This window comes from Cervus canadensis, chromosome 16 (genome assembly GCF_019320065.1).
Source record: "Cervus canadensis isolate Bull #8, Minnesota chromosome 16, ASM1932006v1, whole genome shotgun sequence".
Taxonomy (NCBI): domain Eukaryota; kingdom Metazoa; phylum Chordata; class Mammalia; order Artiodactyla; family Cervidae; genus Cervus; species Cervus canadensis.
Genome location: NC_057401.1, coordinates 35,332,704 through 35,350,076, shown reverse-complemented (window position 1 = coordinate 35,350,076; position 17,373 = coordinate 35,332,704). Strand labels below are relative to the sequence as shown.

The following is a 17,373-nucleotide window of genomic DNA, read 5'->3' as shown; positions in this document are numbered from 1 at the left end:
TACTGAGAGTTCAGGAAAAACCCTGAGACAACAAGTCTGAGGGGACTTCTAGGTTGATGAGTAAGTGGATGTGTAGGAAGGATGGTGTACCCCACAAGGAGTGGGACCTCTGTGTCCTCAAACCCCCACACCTTGCCCTAGGCATCTCTCCCATTTGGCTCTTCCTGAGTTGTAGCCTTTATAATGAAACTGTAATCACAGCTAAAGCGCTTTTCCAAGTTCTGGAGTTGTTTTGGAGAATTAGTAAACCTGTGGGGGAGTGGCCACAGGAATCCCTGAATTTACATTTGACCAGACAAAAATGCAGGTTTTGGGGGAACCTTGTTTGCAGCTGACATCTAAAGAAAATAGGGAGTCTTTGGGGACTGATCCCTTGACCTGTGGGGTCAACCCATAGGTTGATGAACCCGTAGATTATTAGTAGTCTCAGAATGGAATTGAATTATAGGACTTGCAGCTGGTGTCAGAGAATTCTTGCTGTGTGGCATAACACAATACATATTCACTGGAGTACTACAGTGAAAGCGAAAGTCGTTCAGTTGTGTCCGACTCCTTGTGATCCCATGGACTTACTCCATGGAATTCCCCAGGCCAGAATACTGGAGTGGGCAGCCTTTCCCTTCTCCAGGGGATCTTCGCAACCCAGGGATCAAAACCAGGCCCCCCACATTGAAGGCAGATTCTTTACCAGCTGAGCCACAAGGGAAGCCCAAGAATAGTGGAGTGGGTAACCTATCCTTTCTCCAGCGGATCTTCCAGACAGGAATCGAACCGGGGTCTCCTGCATCGCAGGCGGATTCTTTACAAATTGAGCTATGAGGGAAGCACTACAAGGTCATTTTAAATGACACTGTGGAAGAATATCTAGTGATATGGGAAGACAAATACCCTAATGCTGTTGTTGTTTGGTCACTAAGTCATGTCTGACTTTTGTGACCCCGTGTACTACAGCCCACTAGGCTCCTCTATCCATGGGATTTCCCAGGCAAGAATACTGGAGTGGACAGCCATTTCCTTCTCCAGGGGATCTTTGTGACCCAGGGATCAAATCTGTGGCGGATTCTTTACCACTGAGCCACCAGGGAAGTTCAAATACCTTAATACTATTTTGTAAAAACAAGTAAGTTATAAATAAGCAGAGGAGGTATTATTTATATATAGATATACAGATAGATAGGGCTTCCCTGGTGGCTCAGTGGTAAAGAATCTGTCTGCAGTACAGGAAACCTGGATTTGATCCCTGGATCAGGAAGATCCCCTGGAGGAGGAAGGGGCAATCCACTCCAGTATTCTTGCTTGGGAAATGCCATGGACAGGTGAGCCTGGTGGGCTAGGTACATGGAGTCGCAAAAAAGTCAGACAAAAAAAAAAAAAAAGTCAGACACGGCTTAAGAGACTAACACTTTCTTTCATACGGATAGATATATATATATATTTATAGATACATGTGAGTACAGATATTTTGAAAATAAACCCAAAAGAATACTCCCTATTTGCATTTTCTAAATTTTCTCCAGTTAATACATAGTATTACCTTTGTAAAGAGAAAGAATGTTATTAAGAATGAGAGAGAACAGGGTTTTAAGATAAGAGAATGGGGAGCAAGAACACCAGACGGATTGGGAAGCTGAGAGGTGGAAGCTACGGGTAAGGAGACGACAGCTCGGCACACAGAGGCCTGAGGCTGGGCCGAGGCACGGAGGAATGGAGGGAGCACCAGGTCAAGGGTCAAGGGAAGGAACGGGGTAACAGACGTGAGGTGACTCCAAGGTAAAAATCTTGACCAATCAAATGAATGGTCATATCTTTAATAGGAAAATGCCAGTTTAAAATCTGACTCCTTTGTTTTTTGCATGGCTTGCAGGATCTCAGTTCCTGACCAGGGACTGAACTTGGGCCATGGCAATGAAAGCTCGGAATCCTAACCATGAGGTCACCAGGTAACTCTTGCGGATATGCTGAATTTAAGGAGAAAGTAGAAAAGAAAGATGAGACAGGGTAGGTGTGTATCTGAGTGTCACCAAAATAATTTAAAAGCTGAAGTCGTGACAATGAATGAGCCTAGAGGCACAAGAGTTTGTGTGTACATGTGTGAAAAACACTGGGGAGAAAGCCTTGGGGAAACACATACATTCAAAGGCAAGAAATGAATACATCAATTCAAGAAGGAAAAGAATTTACAATGTATAAACAAGTCCTCTTCTCTGAACTAATTCCTTTAATGTATATGTATTTTCTATGATTAATTTGACTCCAGGCATTTTCTCCCATAGTTTCCTTTTGGGCCTCATATATCAATATCTTCTTTGAGATTCTAACTAATTGCATTGCTTTACTATAGGGGCTGATAAACTCTTCCTGTAAAGGGCCAGATAATAAATCTTTAGGCTTTGTGAACCATATGGTCCCTTTTGCAACAAATGAACCCTGCTGCAAGGTGAAAGCTGTCATAGACAATATGTAAATAAATGGGCATCAATTAAACTTGATTTACAAAAACAAGTGTGGGCAACCCACAGTATTTTTGCCTAGAGAACTCCATGGACAGAGGAGCCTGGCGAGCTACAGTTCATGGGGTCTCAAAGAGTTGGACACGACTGAGCAACACACACACACACACACACACACACCTGAAACTAACACAGCACTGTAAATCAACTGTAGTCCAATATAAAATAAAAGTTAGAAAAAACCAGGTGTGGTCCAGGTCTGGCCTTTGGGTACAGTCTGTCAACCACTGCGCTAATGGATAACACAACAAAACACACACACACGGAGAGACACACACACCATCCTGTCAAAGACAACATGAAAATAACCTCGTCTCATAAACATATTTTTAGAAAGCAGATTTTAACTCTGAATGGAGACATGACATTAATCATGTATATACATACCAAAAGAAATGTCAAAGTCTTCTAAAGGCTGGGAACCATGATGTTCTTGTCGCTCCTAAATGAATCCCAAATGATCAATTTATGACTAACTCAAAGACATATAATATTTTGAAAAAAATATTCAATAGCTATGAGGAACATTGACCTGGGGGGGGGGTTTAGTTTCAAATCTTTTAACTCTAGAAATATTTTTAAAAAAATTTTTAAAAAATTTACTTATTCTATCAAATTATTTATTCTATCAAAGTAATTGCACAGGTGTTCACGAAATTCACAGATCAAGCAACAAAAAACAGCATTACCAATTTAATGCAGGTACTAAATTACAATATGCAATTTTCTCCTGCAGACTAGCTTTAACTCTCAAATAGTATCAAAACTATTCAAGGACTCGACACTTATTACTAAGTGCCTCCAGACACGTTCTTGAGGACTTTACTGAAAGAGGGTGCTAAGATTCAAGTAAACAAAACTATTTGTTTTATTTAATCTCTTGTTGCATATATAGGTAAACAGTCCCCAAGTTTAGAAGGAATGTTTGCAAAGATCTGATATAAAATAGAGGCTGTATTAAAAACCTATGTCGGGGAAACCCTAGAGGCCTCTAAAAGAGGTGGGTGAAGCTATCACAGGAGAAACCCACAATATGCATTAAGACGTCACAGAAAAAAATCAGAGTGATTTAAAAATATAAAATCACACAAGCAGATGCTCTTAACTACAGTTTTTGATTTACCAACAAGTTGCTTTTCATGTTCATAACTTCATGTCTATCCTGTATGGAGGGATGCAGTCAGGACTTTTGTATTTAATGATATTAACACATTATTGACCAGGGGATTCTTGCAGAAACTAGCGCCTGTGGCCAGCGATTTGTTATGTAAGTAAACATTCAAACGTCTCTGGTCAATAATGTTTGGGTGACAAAAAAGTGTTAATATGCCTCTGGTCAATAAGTTGTTAAGATCCTCCCAGCCACAATCAGAAGCTTCTAGCAATCAGACAAACAAACCACAAACATTCTGAACTCTGTGAACATGCAGACCAGGGAAGAATGCATTGTAGTTTTTCTGTACCTTGGGTTTCACAACTACTTCTGGATCATTATCATTAATGATGATATCCTCTGGTTGGAAAGTCACACTTGGTTTTTTCCTAAGTTTCTCTGATCTTTCTTCTTGCAGTTCTTTTTCAGCTCGTCGTCTTTGTCTGTTAAAAATCACAGTGTAAAGAATATTTTTACCATTTTAGGAACATCAGTTTTTCATCTGTATCATGCTATATAGGAAGACAGTTATGAAAATTATGTCAATAGATTATTTTCAGTGGCATTTAATTAAATTAGCAAGATATTCTGCAAGAATAAATACAAGCAAAAGTCAGGGACACAAGAAAGTTATTTCTAGTTCCTCTACTACTGAACTGACTTTTCTGTTAGTCATGGGAAACTCAGGTTAGAGTTACACATTTCAGGTAATTTTCAAATTCTCTTTTCTGCAGATCTGAAGCTGGCCCTGGAAACCCTATTAGATACCACCATTGACCTATTTATAAAGAAGTCAGGCAAACTCAGGCTCCAAGGAGGAAACCCCAGGGAGGAGGAAGGAGGGCCCAAAAAGCTACAGGGAAAACTTACTTTGAAGAGGGTTTACTTAGAAAAGATGGAAGCAAAGAACCATTTCTGGAAAGAGAGCCCTGGTAGTAGATTTTAGGGCCTGATAAACATGAAATTTTAAAAAATGTTTTCTAGACTAAGTAAAAATCCACCATGAATACATGTCTTGAACATCCATTATGAGTGAAACACTATATATGTTCTTCATGAAAAGTCACAGCCTTGCTTTTCACATGCACATTTCTTAGTGCCCTGAAACAATTCACACCACTGTGCTCTGTATGAGTCTGGAAGATACGGTAAGATGATGAATAACAATAAACGTTATGTCAGTGTATTGAACAGTAGATAGAATATTTCATGATACCAAATATTTGCTGCAAAAGATGACTGCTCATCCTGTTAAAAAGGTAAAAGAAACCTCCAGCCTACTGAATGCCAGGAAAGAATTCCTTAATAGCATTTAAAAAATACTAGTATTTGTCTCTCACATTATAGGAATTTTTCTCATCACAAGATGTATTCAAGTGCATGACACTTGACAAGGAAATTGAATATGCCATTGTGTATAGGCTGAGAGGTTGAACCAGATAATTTCCATATATTTAACTGTATTATTGTCACTAATAATAAACTTGTAGTTATGTTTGCAGGTATATGCTCAAATAAAATTTCACTTAAAACTTGCCTTTTTTTACTGTCCTTCCCTTGTCTCAATTCAGATGATTCTATTTTGACCTTTAGAAGCTGGAGATGTCCAGGATCACCTTGTTCAAAGAAATTATGTGTCAAGTTCTGTTGCCTTTGTTTAAATGCAATGAGGTTTTCAAGTGGAATAAGTTGTGGTTTTTGGGACTAAAGAAAAGAAACAATAGGACAGTCATTTAAAATTACAAACATGTCAATTAGACAACATGTTAATAAAAACTGAGAAAAACGTTTGTTTAAACTAAGATGTGCAAGTGACAGAACATATCAAAGTTAACAAGTACGATGAGTATCCAGATCTTAAAGTATAAATTATTTTAGAAATCATTTCTGAAACTTTCTACTGAGCATTTCAGAAATTTTGCTAGAAGTCCTCATTTTCTTTATTTCTTTTTCATATTAAGACTCTTCCTTCTTACAATTACAAATGAAGTTAAAATAATGCCTGCTGCTGCTGCTGCTAAGTCACTTCAGTCGTGTCCTAGCTTGGATTTAAAATTCTCTGGAACTGGGAGGATGCACAGGGGTGGAGATTATGGATGGAACAAATAAGCAATACATTGGTAACAACTGATGTTGGGTGATGGTATAACTTGGGGTTTTATTATACTATTCTAATTTTAAAAGAAAGTCTTTAAAACCTTCCAAAAAACATATACTTCTCCATTCCTTCAATTCTTTCCTTTTGTTCATAATATGTTCAGAAGAAAAGGAGGCATGATAAGTACTTTTTCTAAGGAATGACTACTTCTTTTCCTGGTACCATTTTAGAATCTTAGAAGGGTACCAAGAATGAATTACTCAACTCAATCACTGACTTAACAGAAGTAGAACCTGAACAGTGTGAATCTCATTAATCAAAGGTTACAACTTTAAACAGGACTTGGTGGGTTTATAAAGAATTTAAACTTTGTGTTTTAAGTATTTAAAAAAGAAATATATTTTTAATAAGTAAAACTACTTACAGATCTGGGTCTATTTAACAATTTTAACCTGTTAATAGATTTGAAGGAAATCATATTACAATTGCTAGGAACCTCAAACAATGCCCTCTCACTCTAGACAGAAACATACACACACTCCCCTACACGTATAAACAAGAATACTGGTCATTTTACTTATTTCTTCTCTGAGCAGGATCTCAGACATATCTATGAAAGAGTCTAGAAAACTCTGGTACTGATGTATACGAAAGACCTAAAACCTGTGTGCTTAATTGCTTCAGTAGTGTCCAACTCTGTGATCTCACGGACTGTAGCCCACCGGGCTCCTCTGTCCATGGGATACTCCAGCCAAGAATACTGGAGTGGGTTGCCATTTCCTTCTCCAGGGGATCTTTCCGACCCAGGGATCAAACCCATGTGTCTTATGTCTCCTGCTTTGGCAGGCAGGTTCTTTGCCGCTAGTGCCACCTGGGAAGCCCTAAAACCTTTAAGATACCCAATTATTATTTTAAATCAAACCTGTATGTTATTTCCAATAACAGAAGCATTATTTTTTGAAAAATAAATGTGTTAGAGCCTTTCATTGAGTGTACATTTATGCTATGAAAAATGCAGGAATGTGCTCTTGCAACACTCTGCAAAAATCATTACCATATTTTCCGGGCCTAGACATGAATGAAGCAGTGATAATCTTGGGCATTTTCTTTCTTCTGCCATGGTTCTAATAGGTATTGATGGAACTGTAACTGATGTTCTTGAGGTAGAAGAAAACATGTAAGGAGGTTGAAGTTGCAGGTGCAATAAAGGAAGTCCAGAGGAATTCTGAGAAGATATCTCAAAGGATCCTGGTTTAACATCAAAAATATTTTCTGGTTTTATAAATGTTGTAGAGTCCTGTTGAGGTGTCAAGTTTTCTTGTCCAACACACTGATCCACATTCACATGCTTTGGGATTTCTTTAATGATTGTTTCTGCCCATTTTTTCGGCTCAGCTGCTTTTTTTATGGCTTCAGTATTATACTGGCTAAGATTCAAATGGGATATTGAAGTAGTGTCCATTGCTACCTTTGGCAAAGGAGGCTGTGAGAAATCAGATAATCCCCAAGCCTCTCTAGGCTGTGGCAGAGGACTGAAGGGAACTTGAGGAACTCTCTCTGTGTGGAAGGAAATGGGCTTAAATTCAGGCTTGGGCTGAAACTGAAGCAAAGGGAAACCATCACTACGTCTGGAAGTATTTGCAGTGGGGATAAGTCTAGGTGTCTGTGAAATGGCAGAAGATGCAGACAAAAGGTGGAGGTGAGTGTTTCCAGCAGGGACTGGAGACAAAGAAGTGGTTGGTAAGCTGTGAGAGCCTGGAGTTAGTCCTCTATTCTGGGGCTGACCTTCTGATTGACAAAAAGGAGCACTCCCATGTGGAACATGCTGGAAGAGAAAGAAAAAACTATGATGTAATTTTAAAATATGTTACAAACTCCTTATTTTGTAAATAATGTTCAATATGTGTTACAGTGGGTAGGATATAATAACTACTAAATAACTCATTTACTCAAATAAACAACCACTGCAACTACAAGGAAAACTTCAGTGGTAGTTTAAAATGCATTACCTCTAAGTTTCCATTACTGTTTTCATTGGATTGCACAATTTCTTTATGGCAGTGTGGGCTGTTCTTGCTAGGCTCTCTGGCATACTCTCCCATGGGTTGTGGTTTAATGAAAAATCTCTCCTTCAGATTTCTACTGGTGTCTCCAACATCATTACTCCCTCTCGTGGGGTTTGATCCTTGGCTTCCCACCACATGCACAGACTGGGACTGTTGTAGAAGCTGATGAATATCTGGGAGGTTAGCAAAGGATGATCCTACTATTTGCATTAGGCTCATGAAGTTGATCTGTTGCAGCTAGAATAAAATAAAAATTAAAGAAACATCTTAAAATCTAATGAAAAGACCCAAAGAAGCAATAATTATCTGAGTATTCCAAAACAGTCATATTTCTATCTTAGCATTTGTCAGACCCATAAGTGCTGAGTATGAAGCATAGCTGGGAGAGACCTTAAAAAAAAAAAAAAAGGAAAAGAAGAATAGCTTCCTGTCTTCAAGGAGGAGTTAACTACAACTATGAACTCATAATGCGACTTGAGATCATCTGGGAAGCAGTTTACATAAATATCCCAGGGATCATAAAAGAGTGAGCTGATGGAGCGGGTGAGCATAACTAGATTGCCTAAATTTTTAAAATTTTATTTATTTTGTGGGTGAGGATAATTAAAGAAGAATTCCTAAATGGGTGTGTGAACAGGTTTTCACGAAAGAAAAAAGTAGAGATCAGGAACAGGTGAAGAGTGAGGAATTCCTGTGAAAGGGCTATTCGAGTGAAAGGCAAAGGTATGCACAGTGGTTCACAAACCTTGCACAACAGAATCACTTGAGGAGCAGTTAAAAGATCCCCATGGCCAGGTCACACCCCATGCCAATAAAATCAGAGCATCCAGGCATGTGAGCCAGGATGAGTAGTTTTTAGGATGATGAGGAGACTTCAATGTGCAGAAAAGCTTTCGGACCACTAGTACACACTGGCTTGGATGGATTAGAAAATTTACAGCTAATGAGAAGGGAGGCTAGCGTAGTGGTTCCCCAGCTGCAGCACGCGTCAGAGTCACCTGAGGTCTTGTACACTGTGATGAGCACCATCTCCAGAGTCTGATTCCAATCGGTCTGGGATGGGGGCCTGACAACCTGTGTGTCAAATATCCAAGTGATGCTGATGCTAAGGGTTCAGAGACCACAGTCTGAGGACCACTAAACTTGGGAGAGTATGGTGGGAAAAGAGGGAAGATAAAAGCTGTCCTTTATTAAAAAAGCCAAGAAGGAAACCCTGCAGGCTTTTTTTTTTTTTTTTTTAATTTAGGTCCCCCAGACTTATAGACATGGGGCAGTTGGAGGAGGAAAGAGAGGGTGGGACGAATGAGTGAGTAACACAGAAATATATACATTACCATAAGTAAACTAGATGGCCAATGGGAATTTGCTCTATGACTAGGGAACTCAAACCCAGGCTCTGTAACAACCTAGAGGGGTGGGATGGGGTGGGAGGTTCAAGAGGGAGGAGACAGAGGTACATCCATGGCTGATTCATGTTGATGTATGACAGAAACCAATACAATATTGTAAAACAATTATCCTTCAACTAAAAACAAATTTAATAAAAAATGGAGGTTCCTTTCAATTACAAAAGAAATATATGCTTATTACATAAAAAAGAAGCATCAGAAAGAAAATAAAAAATGATACATAATCCTATTCCCAAAGATAATTAGTATTAACATTTTTAGCATGTTTCCTTTTACTCTTTGTATTTTAACACATGATTGACATCACAGAGTATATAAATTTGTACCCGAAATCCATTGAAGATTTTTAGAACAGAAAAGTAACAGTGTTAGAACAATATCTGGAGAAGAAGATCTCAGAAATGCATATTTAAGACAATAGAAGTGTGAAGTTCTAAGAATCTAAGGTTGGCGACAGTTATAGAAATAGCAAATATGGAGAAGGAAGTGGCAACCCACTCCAGTATTCTTCCCTGGAAAAAGGCACGGACAGAGAAGCCTGGCGGGCTGCAGTCCATGGAGTTACATGACTGAGCACTCACACATAGGAAGGGTGGAGGGAGACGGGTTGGTAGCAATAAACTGGTAAAACCAAAAAAAAGAAAAGAAATAGACACACAATGTGGGCAAAAGAATCAAGACAACATTGAATGTGCACAGTGAGAGAGGGAAAGATGACTCTAAGACAGCGACTCTTAACCTTCTGCGTGTACCAGAATTATCTTGAGAACCTGTTAAATATACAGGGCAGCGACCAGCAAAGACTCTAGGTAATCCATAAAACAAGTTTGACAAATGCCTCTAAAACTTTAAGCAGGGGACTTCCTAGCAGTCCAGTGGTTGGGGCTCTGTGCTTCCACTGCAGGGGGGCATGGGTTCAAGCTCTGGTCAGGGATCTAAGATTCCACATGCAGTTTGGCCAATAAATAAAAAATAAATAATATGTGAAAATCATAAACAAAAAATTAAAACTTTAAGCAGGTAAAATAGGTGATGCTACAAAAGAGAAAAGGGAAATAAGAGACTCAGAAGAGTAAGAATAAAATCAGTTTCAAGAAGTTCCACGGTGACCCAGAAATCCCACTGCTGGGCATACACACCGAGGAAACCCGAATTGAAAGAGACACGTGTACCCCAATGTTCATCGCAGCACTGCTTAGAATAGCCAGGACATGGAAGCAACCTAGATGTCCATTGGCAGACAAATGGGTAAGAAAGCTGTGGTACATATACACAATGGAATATTACTCAGCCATTAAAAAGAATACATTTGAATCAGTTCTAACGAGGTGGATGAAACTGGAGCCTATTATACAGAGTGAAGTAAGTCAGAAAGAAAAACATCAATACAATATATTAACGCATATATATGGAATTTAGAAAGATGGTGACAAAATCCCTATATGCGAGATAGCAAAAGAGACACAGATGTATAGAACAGTCTTTTGGACTCTATGGGAGAAGGCGAGGGTGGGATGATATGAGAGAATAGCATTGAAACATGTATATCATCATTGTGAAATAGATCGCCAGTCCAGGTTCAATGCATGAGACAGGGTGCTCAGGGCTGGTGCACTGGGATGACCCTGAGGGATGGGATGGGGAGGGAGGTGGGAGAGGGGTTTGAATGAGGAACACATGTACATCCATGGCTGATTCATGTCAATGTATGGCAAAAACTACTACAACATTGTAAAGTAATTAGCCTCCAATTAAAATAAATAAATTTTAAAAATTAAAAAAAAAAGAAGTTCCATGGGATGATGGAGCATGCTGAAAAAGTCTTTGTATCAGGGCCCATAAATTTAAAGAGAAAATTAGTGCCCAGAATTACTGGTATAGAAATGGTACACTGCATCACATAAAAAGATATAAAAGTGAATGTAGAATACATGAAGAAAAGAACAGATGTGAGGGGAATCAACGTATAAGGAATATAACAGAAAAGGGAAAGGGAAATAATTTTTTAATTGTTGGCAGACAGAGAAAAGGATAACCAGGTGAGAAAAAGATGACGGAAGGCAAAGCGAACAACACGTTAAATGCAGGTGACAATTTCAAACTAAGCCAACATTTGGTTTGAGGATGAGAAATATGATGTGACAGGTTGTGTTAGAAAATAAACTTCAGATACCTTAGAGCAGGGGTTGGCTGATCTGCTCAGCCACCTCACTGTTGTCAGCAGCTCTGGATTCCCAAGAGCTCAGAAAAAAGTTATCAGGAGAAGTAGGGAACTCAGTTGAGACCATAGACCCTAGAATTAGAACTTCTGAATAACAAAGGAAGAGTGCCTAAAGCAGAGAAACCCTGCAATTTAATTTTAACTTTTCAGACTCTGGAAGTTTGTTCATATTTTAAAACCCGATGCATATACCACATACCATTACTTGGTTAAAGGGAGATGTGCTTACCTGGACTAATTTAAACATTTCATCTTGGAGCATTTGCCTAACAGAATCAGAAGACTGTGATAACTGAGCCCTGGGTTCACTTCTCTGGGTTGGCTGAGCTGCTGGTCCAGGTGTCTGTGAAGCCACTGTGACTCCATTTGATGCTAAAGGTGGAGCTGAGGAAGATTTCTCTTTACACGCAGAGACTGGAGTACTATGTGGAAGCATGTAAATAAAAAGCACACATTAATCAAGAAAAGAAACACATTAGGTGTTTATGAGCTGAGTATTTTGACCCTACTTTTTTATTCTATTTTAAAAGCTTTCTGGAAGTTTTCAGGAAATTTAAACCCTAAAGCCTATCTCACTGTATCCCTCAGCCCCCAGACACATTTGTCATTAGCAGAGCTGTTCATTCAAATGCCATAACTAAGGGACATGCTGTGTCAGAAAATAAACTTCAGATACCTTTGAGCAGAGGTCAGCTGGTCTGCTCAGCCACCTCACTTTTGTCAGCAGCTCTGGATTCCCAAGAGCTCAGAAAATGAGCCACGGCCATGGCCCCCACCCTATGGTGCTACAATACCTAGGACAGCTTACACATTTATTTTACTTGCCTGGTCCCTGTAGGCACCTGAGTTTGAGACCTGTGCAATCATTCTGATTAGCTGGACAGACGATGTAATTTGGCTTAGGAATATATTTCTTGGATCAAATTTAAAGATCTAGAGTGGATTTAAGAAAACTGTGGAAAGTATGGGTTAAGAAATATGTTTAACTCTGGGCTTCCCTGGTGGCTCAGTGGTAAAGAATCCACTTGCCAATGCAGGAGACACAGGTTCAAACCCTAACCCAGGAAGGTCCCACATGCCAGGGAGCAACTATGCCCGTTTGCCACATCCATTGAGCCTGTGCTTGAGAGCCTGGGAACCACAAACACCAAGCGCGTGTGGCCTAGAGCCTCCGCTCCACAACAAGGGAAGTCAGCGCAACGAGAAGCCTGAGCATCACAACTAAAGACCAGTCCCCACTTGCTGCATCTAGAGAAAAGTTAGCATAGCACAGCCACAAAGAACAAGCACAGCCAAAAATAAATAAAAGTATTTTTAAAAGGATGTTTAATTCTAACATGGGTAGAGCAAACTCCTGCTGTTCTTCAATAAATGTGAAACAATAGTATTGTGATTATTTCCAATCAAATCAGAGAGTTTACATTAATAACTAAATCCTAACAAAAAATGCTCATTTAGAAATAAAAATTAAAAGTCAAAGTAAGTTTTTGTTTTAAATAAAATGACTGTTTGAGGATGATTCCTTAAAACACAGAAGGTATTCAATGTTTTATAAGTAAATCAATTTAGGGAGCAGGTACTATCATGTCCAAATGAACTGATCACTGTCTCTAAAAAGAAAATAACATATTAAACTGTGTTTAGATTTATTTAGATTTACACTCATTCCCTTTCAGCAATAATATGAGCCTTTTTATTAAGCGTGTGCTTGATAACAGAATTCTATTTGGGAGATCCATGAATAACAGACATTACAACTTACTTGCCTGTTTTAACACAACTTTATTGGCCTTTGTGTTTTAATAAGTAGCAAGGAGATAAATTCTAATTATGGAGAATTTTTCTAAAGCAAATTTATGCTGTATCTTTCTCTGATTCAACACCATTTATACACTTCAACCATTGGAAAAGAAATTCAAAAGACAGAACTGGATGACTACTCTCTGAAAGAATAAAAGGCATTTCATATTTCATGAGAAATCTGCTAAAGGCTGAAAATGAGTAAGAACTACCTCTTTCAATAACATACCCACGACCTCTCTTTTTCGGAAGAGACTTGTTCTAAAATAGTTCCTGCTTGTCTTTAAAACACAACTGTTACAGGAAAATCTTTCAATAAGAAACGTAAAGTTGTCAGAAATGGATACCTATTTCGATCTTTCAATGTGTAATGTTGATTTCATTTTACTCTCTTAGTTTTTGGTCAAGATGTTTAGTAATTGTTTCAAAATGGTATAGCAGGCATCATTTTATTCTCTTTTCTATTTGTAATTATATCAGAGTGGTACAGTATGCAAAAATGCTTACCTAGAAACTTCTGAATTTGTATCTACACAAAACGAATGAGGAATGATGTGTTCAAGATCTGTAGAGGCTTCGATCATACTATAATTAAAGATTAATAATCAATTAGGAAGATACTCTCCACATTATCTAACATACAGGTGATGTAAGGCTCAGCCACCTAAGAGTCCAAACATCCTCTAATCTTCTGTAACGCTTAGCTCATAATTACAATCTATTTACATCTGTCTCCATAGCAATAGTAAGAGATTCAAATAAAAGCAAAGAATATGTCTGGATGGCTTTAATACATGACTTGAACATTATTAAATGTTTGGCAACAGAAATAATATAATCTAAAATGAGTGGAAATGAAGTTAGCTGGGACCTCAAACTTCACCTGGGAAGCAGCAGACACTTTGCTCAGGACACTACAGAGCCCATTATCACATCTGGAACTGCAATGACTGGTTTTTTATTAACAGAAATATTTATATTACTTGTAAAGACACAGGACACTAAACATATTCTTTTATTAATTATTCACAGAAGGCCTGAACAAAATTTGTACATAAGAGAAAGAAAATTTAACTGAGTTGCCTCCCTTAGTCAAAGTAATTCTAAAAATTCAAAATGTCAAAAATTCTAACAATTAAGAAATCATGCCCAAACTGCAACATATGAAAACTGTCTTCAGCCATCCTTGAAGCAATAATAAGCTAGCAAGCAGAGTATGTGTCCATCGAAGCCCCGTGGACAGTGTGCAATGATCACACCACAATAGTGAAAGATCATACACATATGTTATGACTACTATGATTCTTTACTTTCACCCAATAAAAATGAAACTAGTAGGGAAAGGGAGGGCCTTAATTAGCAGGTGAATAAACTCTGGGTATTTCTAGCTATATTTTAAGACTGATAGTGATAGCAGCACAAAAGGTATTTTAGACATCATTATTTACCTCACTGTATCAAATTTAGAAGTATAACATTTACCATTATACTTTTGCTTTACTTTTTTTATACTTTTTCATTACCATTGCTATTAAACTGAAGCTACCAGGAATGCAGTATCACTGTAAAACATATACTGTCAATTATGAGGAAAAAGAATCCTCTTCATCAAGTGAATCCCAGGTGAGCCCTGAAAGCCCCCCAGACTTTTCCCCCTTACCCTTTCTGTTCAGTTGATCCTTCCTCCATACATGTCTCCAATGGTCCTTCCCTTAGACACTGAGCCTCTCCTGTGGAATGCTGCTAAAATTAATAGTACCCAAAAAGAAAAAAGAGGTGAAACAAACAGGTATTGTTGTCTTTGGTATCCTGGGTTTCACATTAGCCACTCGCCTGAACAAAAACAGTCTGAAAGCAAGTGAGAAACCAAACACTGAAATGTACTCCCGGTCCTGCTCTGACTAGATCTTCATCCTGTGATGCCTCAAGCCCATCACCTTAAGCCACTGAGCATATTAAACTGCAAAGACAAATGATGCCACTGGAAATCGTTTACAATGTATTTATGATGTGTCTGTAAATTACACAGGCATTACTGCCTAAGTACAACAGAACTGTGAACAACTTGGATTTGCACTGAGCAGGTTCACTGATACGCAGATTTTTTTCCCCAGTAAATACATTACTACACGATCTGGGGGTTGGCTGAATCCACACCAGGCCCAGGCACCAATCTTCTGTGAACACTAAGGGACGACTGGATGTGCATTCTTGACTGCATGGAGGGGTCGAAGCCCCTAAATGCCATGTTGTTTAAGGGCCAACTGTACACTATGAAAGCAACTAGAAAATGAGAAAAAAAGAACAAAAGCTAATCCCTCTTAAAGGAACTGTTTCAATAATTAGAAATGTCTGTGTCTTACCTGGAACTCTAGTGTATAGAGTTTTGAGAAAACAAATAATACATAAAAGTGCATGTATGTATGTGCAAAAACTGCACACTACTGATGAACTTATACATTTTGAATAAGGAACACTTGCAGCACTCTTGGCTAAATTAATTTACTACAGCAATTTATGAAATTAACACTTCATTGCCTGAAAGTATTAGATCTTACTAGTAACAGAATTTCTGTGAAAGAAAAATGCTGCATGGCTATACTTTACAATTCACAGTATACTTTTAAGAGACAATAGCCTTGGTTGGATATACTGAATAAAAACACTCTAGTGTTACCATAGTATGATTTAAATAACTTTATATTTACGAAGACTTCCCAGTGACTCAGTGGTAAAGAATCCATCTGCCAAACAGGAGACACGGGTTCAATCCCTGGGTTGGGAAGATCCCCTGGAGAAGGAAATGGCAACCCATTCCAGTATTCTTGCCTGGAAAATCTCATGGACAGAGGAGCCTGGTGGGCTGCAGTCCATAGTCACAAGAGTCAGACACAACTGAGCAACTAAAAAACGACAACAACAATCCAAATTTACATACTTACCTCTTCTAAATGCTGTGGTAAGGTCTGCATCTGCATGTAAACGGCAATATTGGGACTTTCCACAGGTTCTTTGGCAACCTCTTTGGCATTCTCTGTGGGGAAACAAGAGGGAAGAAAACACAGACCTTTTGAAAGTTAATCAATCTACTTTTCAGAAGGTTCGGGAATATTACAGGAAACATATGATGGCAGAAACATTTCCTATCCTCCTTACAAAAATATTTTTTAACACCTAGAGACAACCCCTCTTCACCAAGTGAGTCCAGATACACCTTGAAAGGGCTTATTTCAGTGCATATAATTCTAAATAAAGCTCTGAGAGCTGCTGTTTTAAAGACGTCTGCCAAGGAAAGGTTCACAGAATTGGTTCACAGAAATGAAGAGACTCATAATAATTAACACAGCAAGGCAAAAGACCCTAAACTCAGGTTACGAGTTAATACACTTAACATTTCAAAAATATTAAATTCTCTTTAAACAACATGACAATTTAGATATAAGACTAAGTTATCTCATAATCATTCACCCTATCAAGTCAGTAAGGTCAAACAAAAAGATTAGTTAAATGAACTGACCTTCACAGTCTGATGGGTATATATCCACTTCCTCCTGTGTAAATGCTTCTACTTCTAAAAGATCCTCATCGATATCTACAAATTCTTTTTCAGTATCATCAGTGACAGATATAATCTCATCTTTGGTTCCTTTTATTTCAGGATTTTTTACCTCTGTTGATATTCTATTGACAAAAATGAAGCAGCTAAAATCATAACTCATACTTGGGAACAAAGAGTTTGCTTTCAATGGATTCAGTTAATTGAAAAAGAACAAACTAAGCTTTCATACTTATGAGATCTTTGTTGAACCACAAATGGCACAGAGCAGAATATCAATAAAAGGTTAAAATGAAGAATAAGAAATGAATTTGAAAAGGTTCAACGAATAACTGAATATCCCATTTTTATTTACTCAGATTAGAATAATTTCAGCTTATCTAAATTTCCCATTCCCATAAAGGTATCTTCCTGCTACCAAGCCTTTAGCTTTGGTATTATATATACCAATATATACCAATAATATATCAAGGATATATTCCTCATAGTACTACATATTAATAAGTAAAAATGGATGAGACGGTTAGTTCAACTTTGACACAGGAAGTCAATGAACATAA

General features: G+C 38.1%; 1 protein-coding gene across 14 annotated transcripts in view; it reads right to left on the bottom strand.

Moving 5' to 3' along the window:
• CPLANE1 (ciliogenesis and planar polarity effector 1) overlaps positions 1-17,373 on the bottom strand; it is a 107,753-nt gene that overhangs the window by 48,093 nt on the left and 42,287 nt on the right. For 10 of the 14 annotated variants that reach the window (XM_043488609.1, XM_043488608.1, XM_043488616.1 and 7 more), the window contains exons 28-37: positions 16,775-16,938; positions 16,200-16,291; positions 14,918-15,000; positions 13,765-13,842; positions 11,687-11,879; positions 7,771-8,064; positions 6,816-7,586; positions 5,201-5,367; positions 3,974-4,106; positions 2,898-2,952 (exon numbers count right to left, since the gene is read on the bottom strand). In XM_043488609.1, coding sequence (XP_043344544.1) covers positions 2,898-2,952; positions 3,974-4,106; positions 5,201-5,367; positions 6,816-7,586; positions 7,771-8,064; positions 11,687-11,879; positions 13,765-13,842; positions 14,918-15,000; positions 16,200-16,291; positions 16,775-16,938 — 2,030 coding nt within the window. The remainder of the gene's footprint in view (positions 1-2,897; positions 2,953-3,973; positions 4,107-5,200; positions 5,368-6,815; positions 7,587-7,770; positions 8,065-11,686; positions 11,880-13,764; positions 13,843-14,917; positions 15,001-16,199; positions 16,292-16,774; positions 16,939-17,373) is intronic. The other 4 variants (XM_043488610.1, XM_043488615.1, XM_043488621.1 and 1 more) reach the window with 1 other exon arrangement.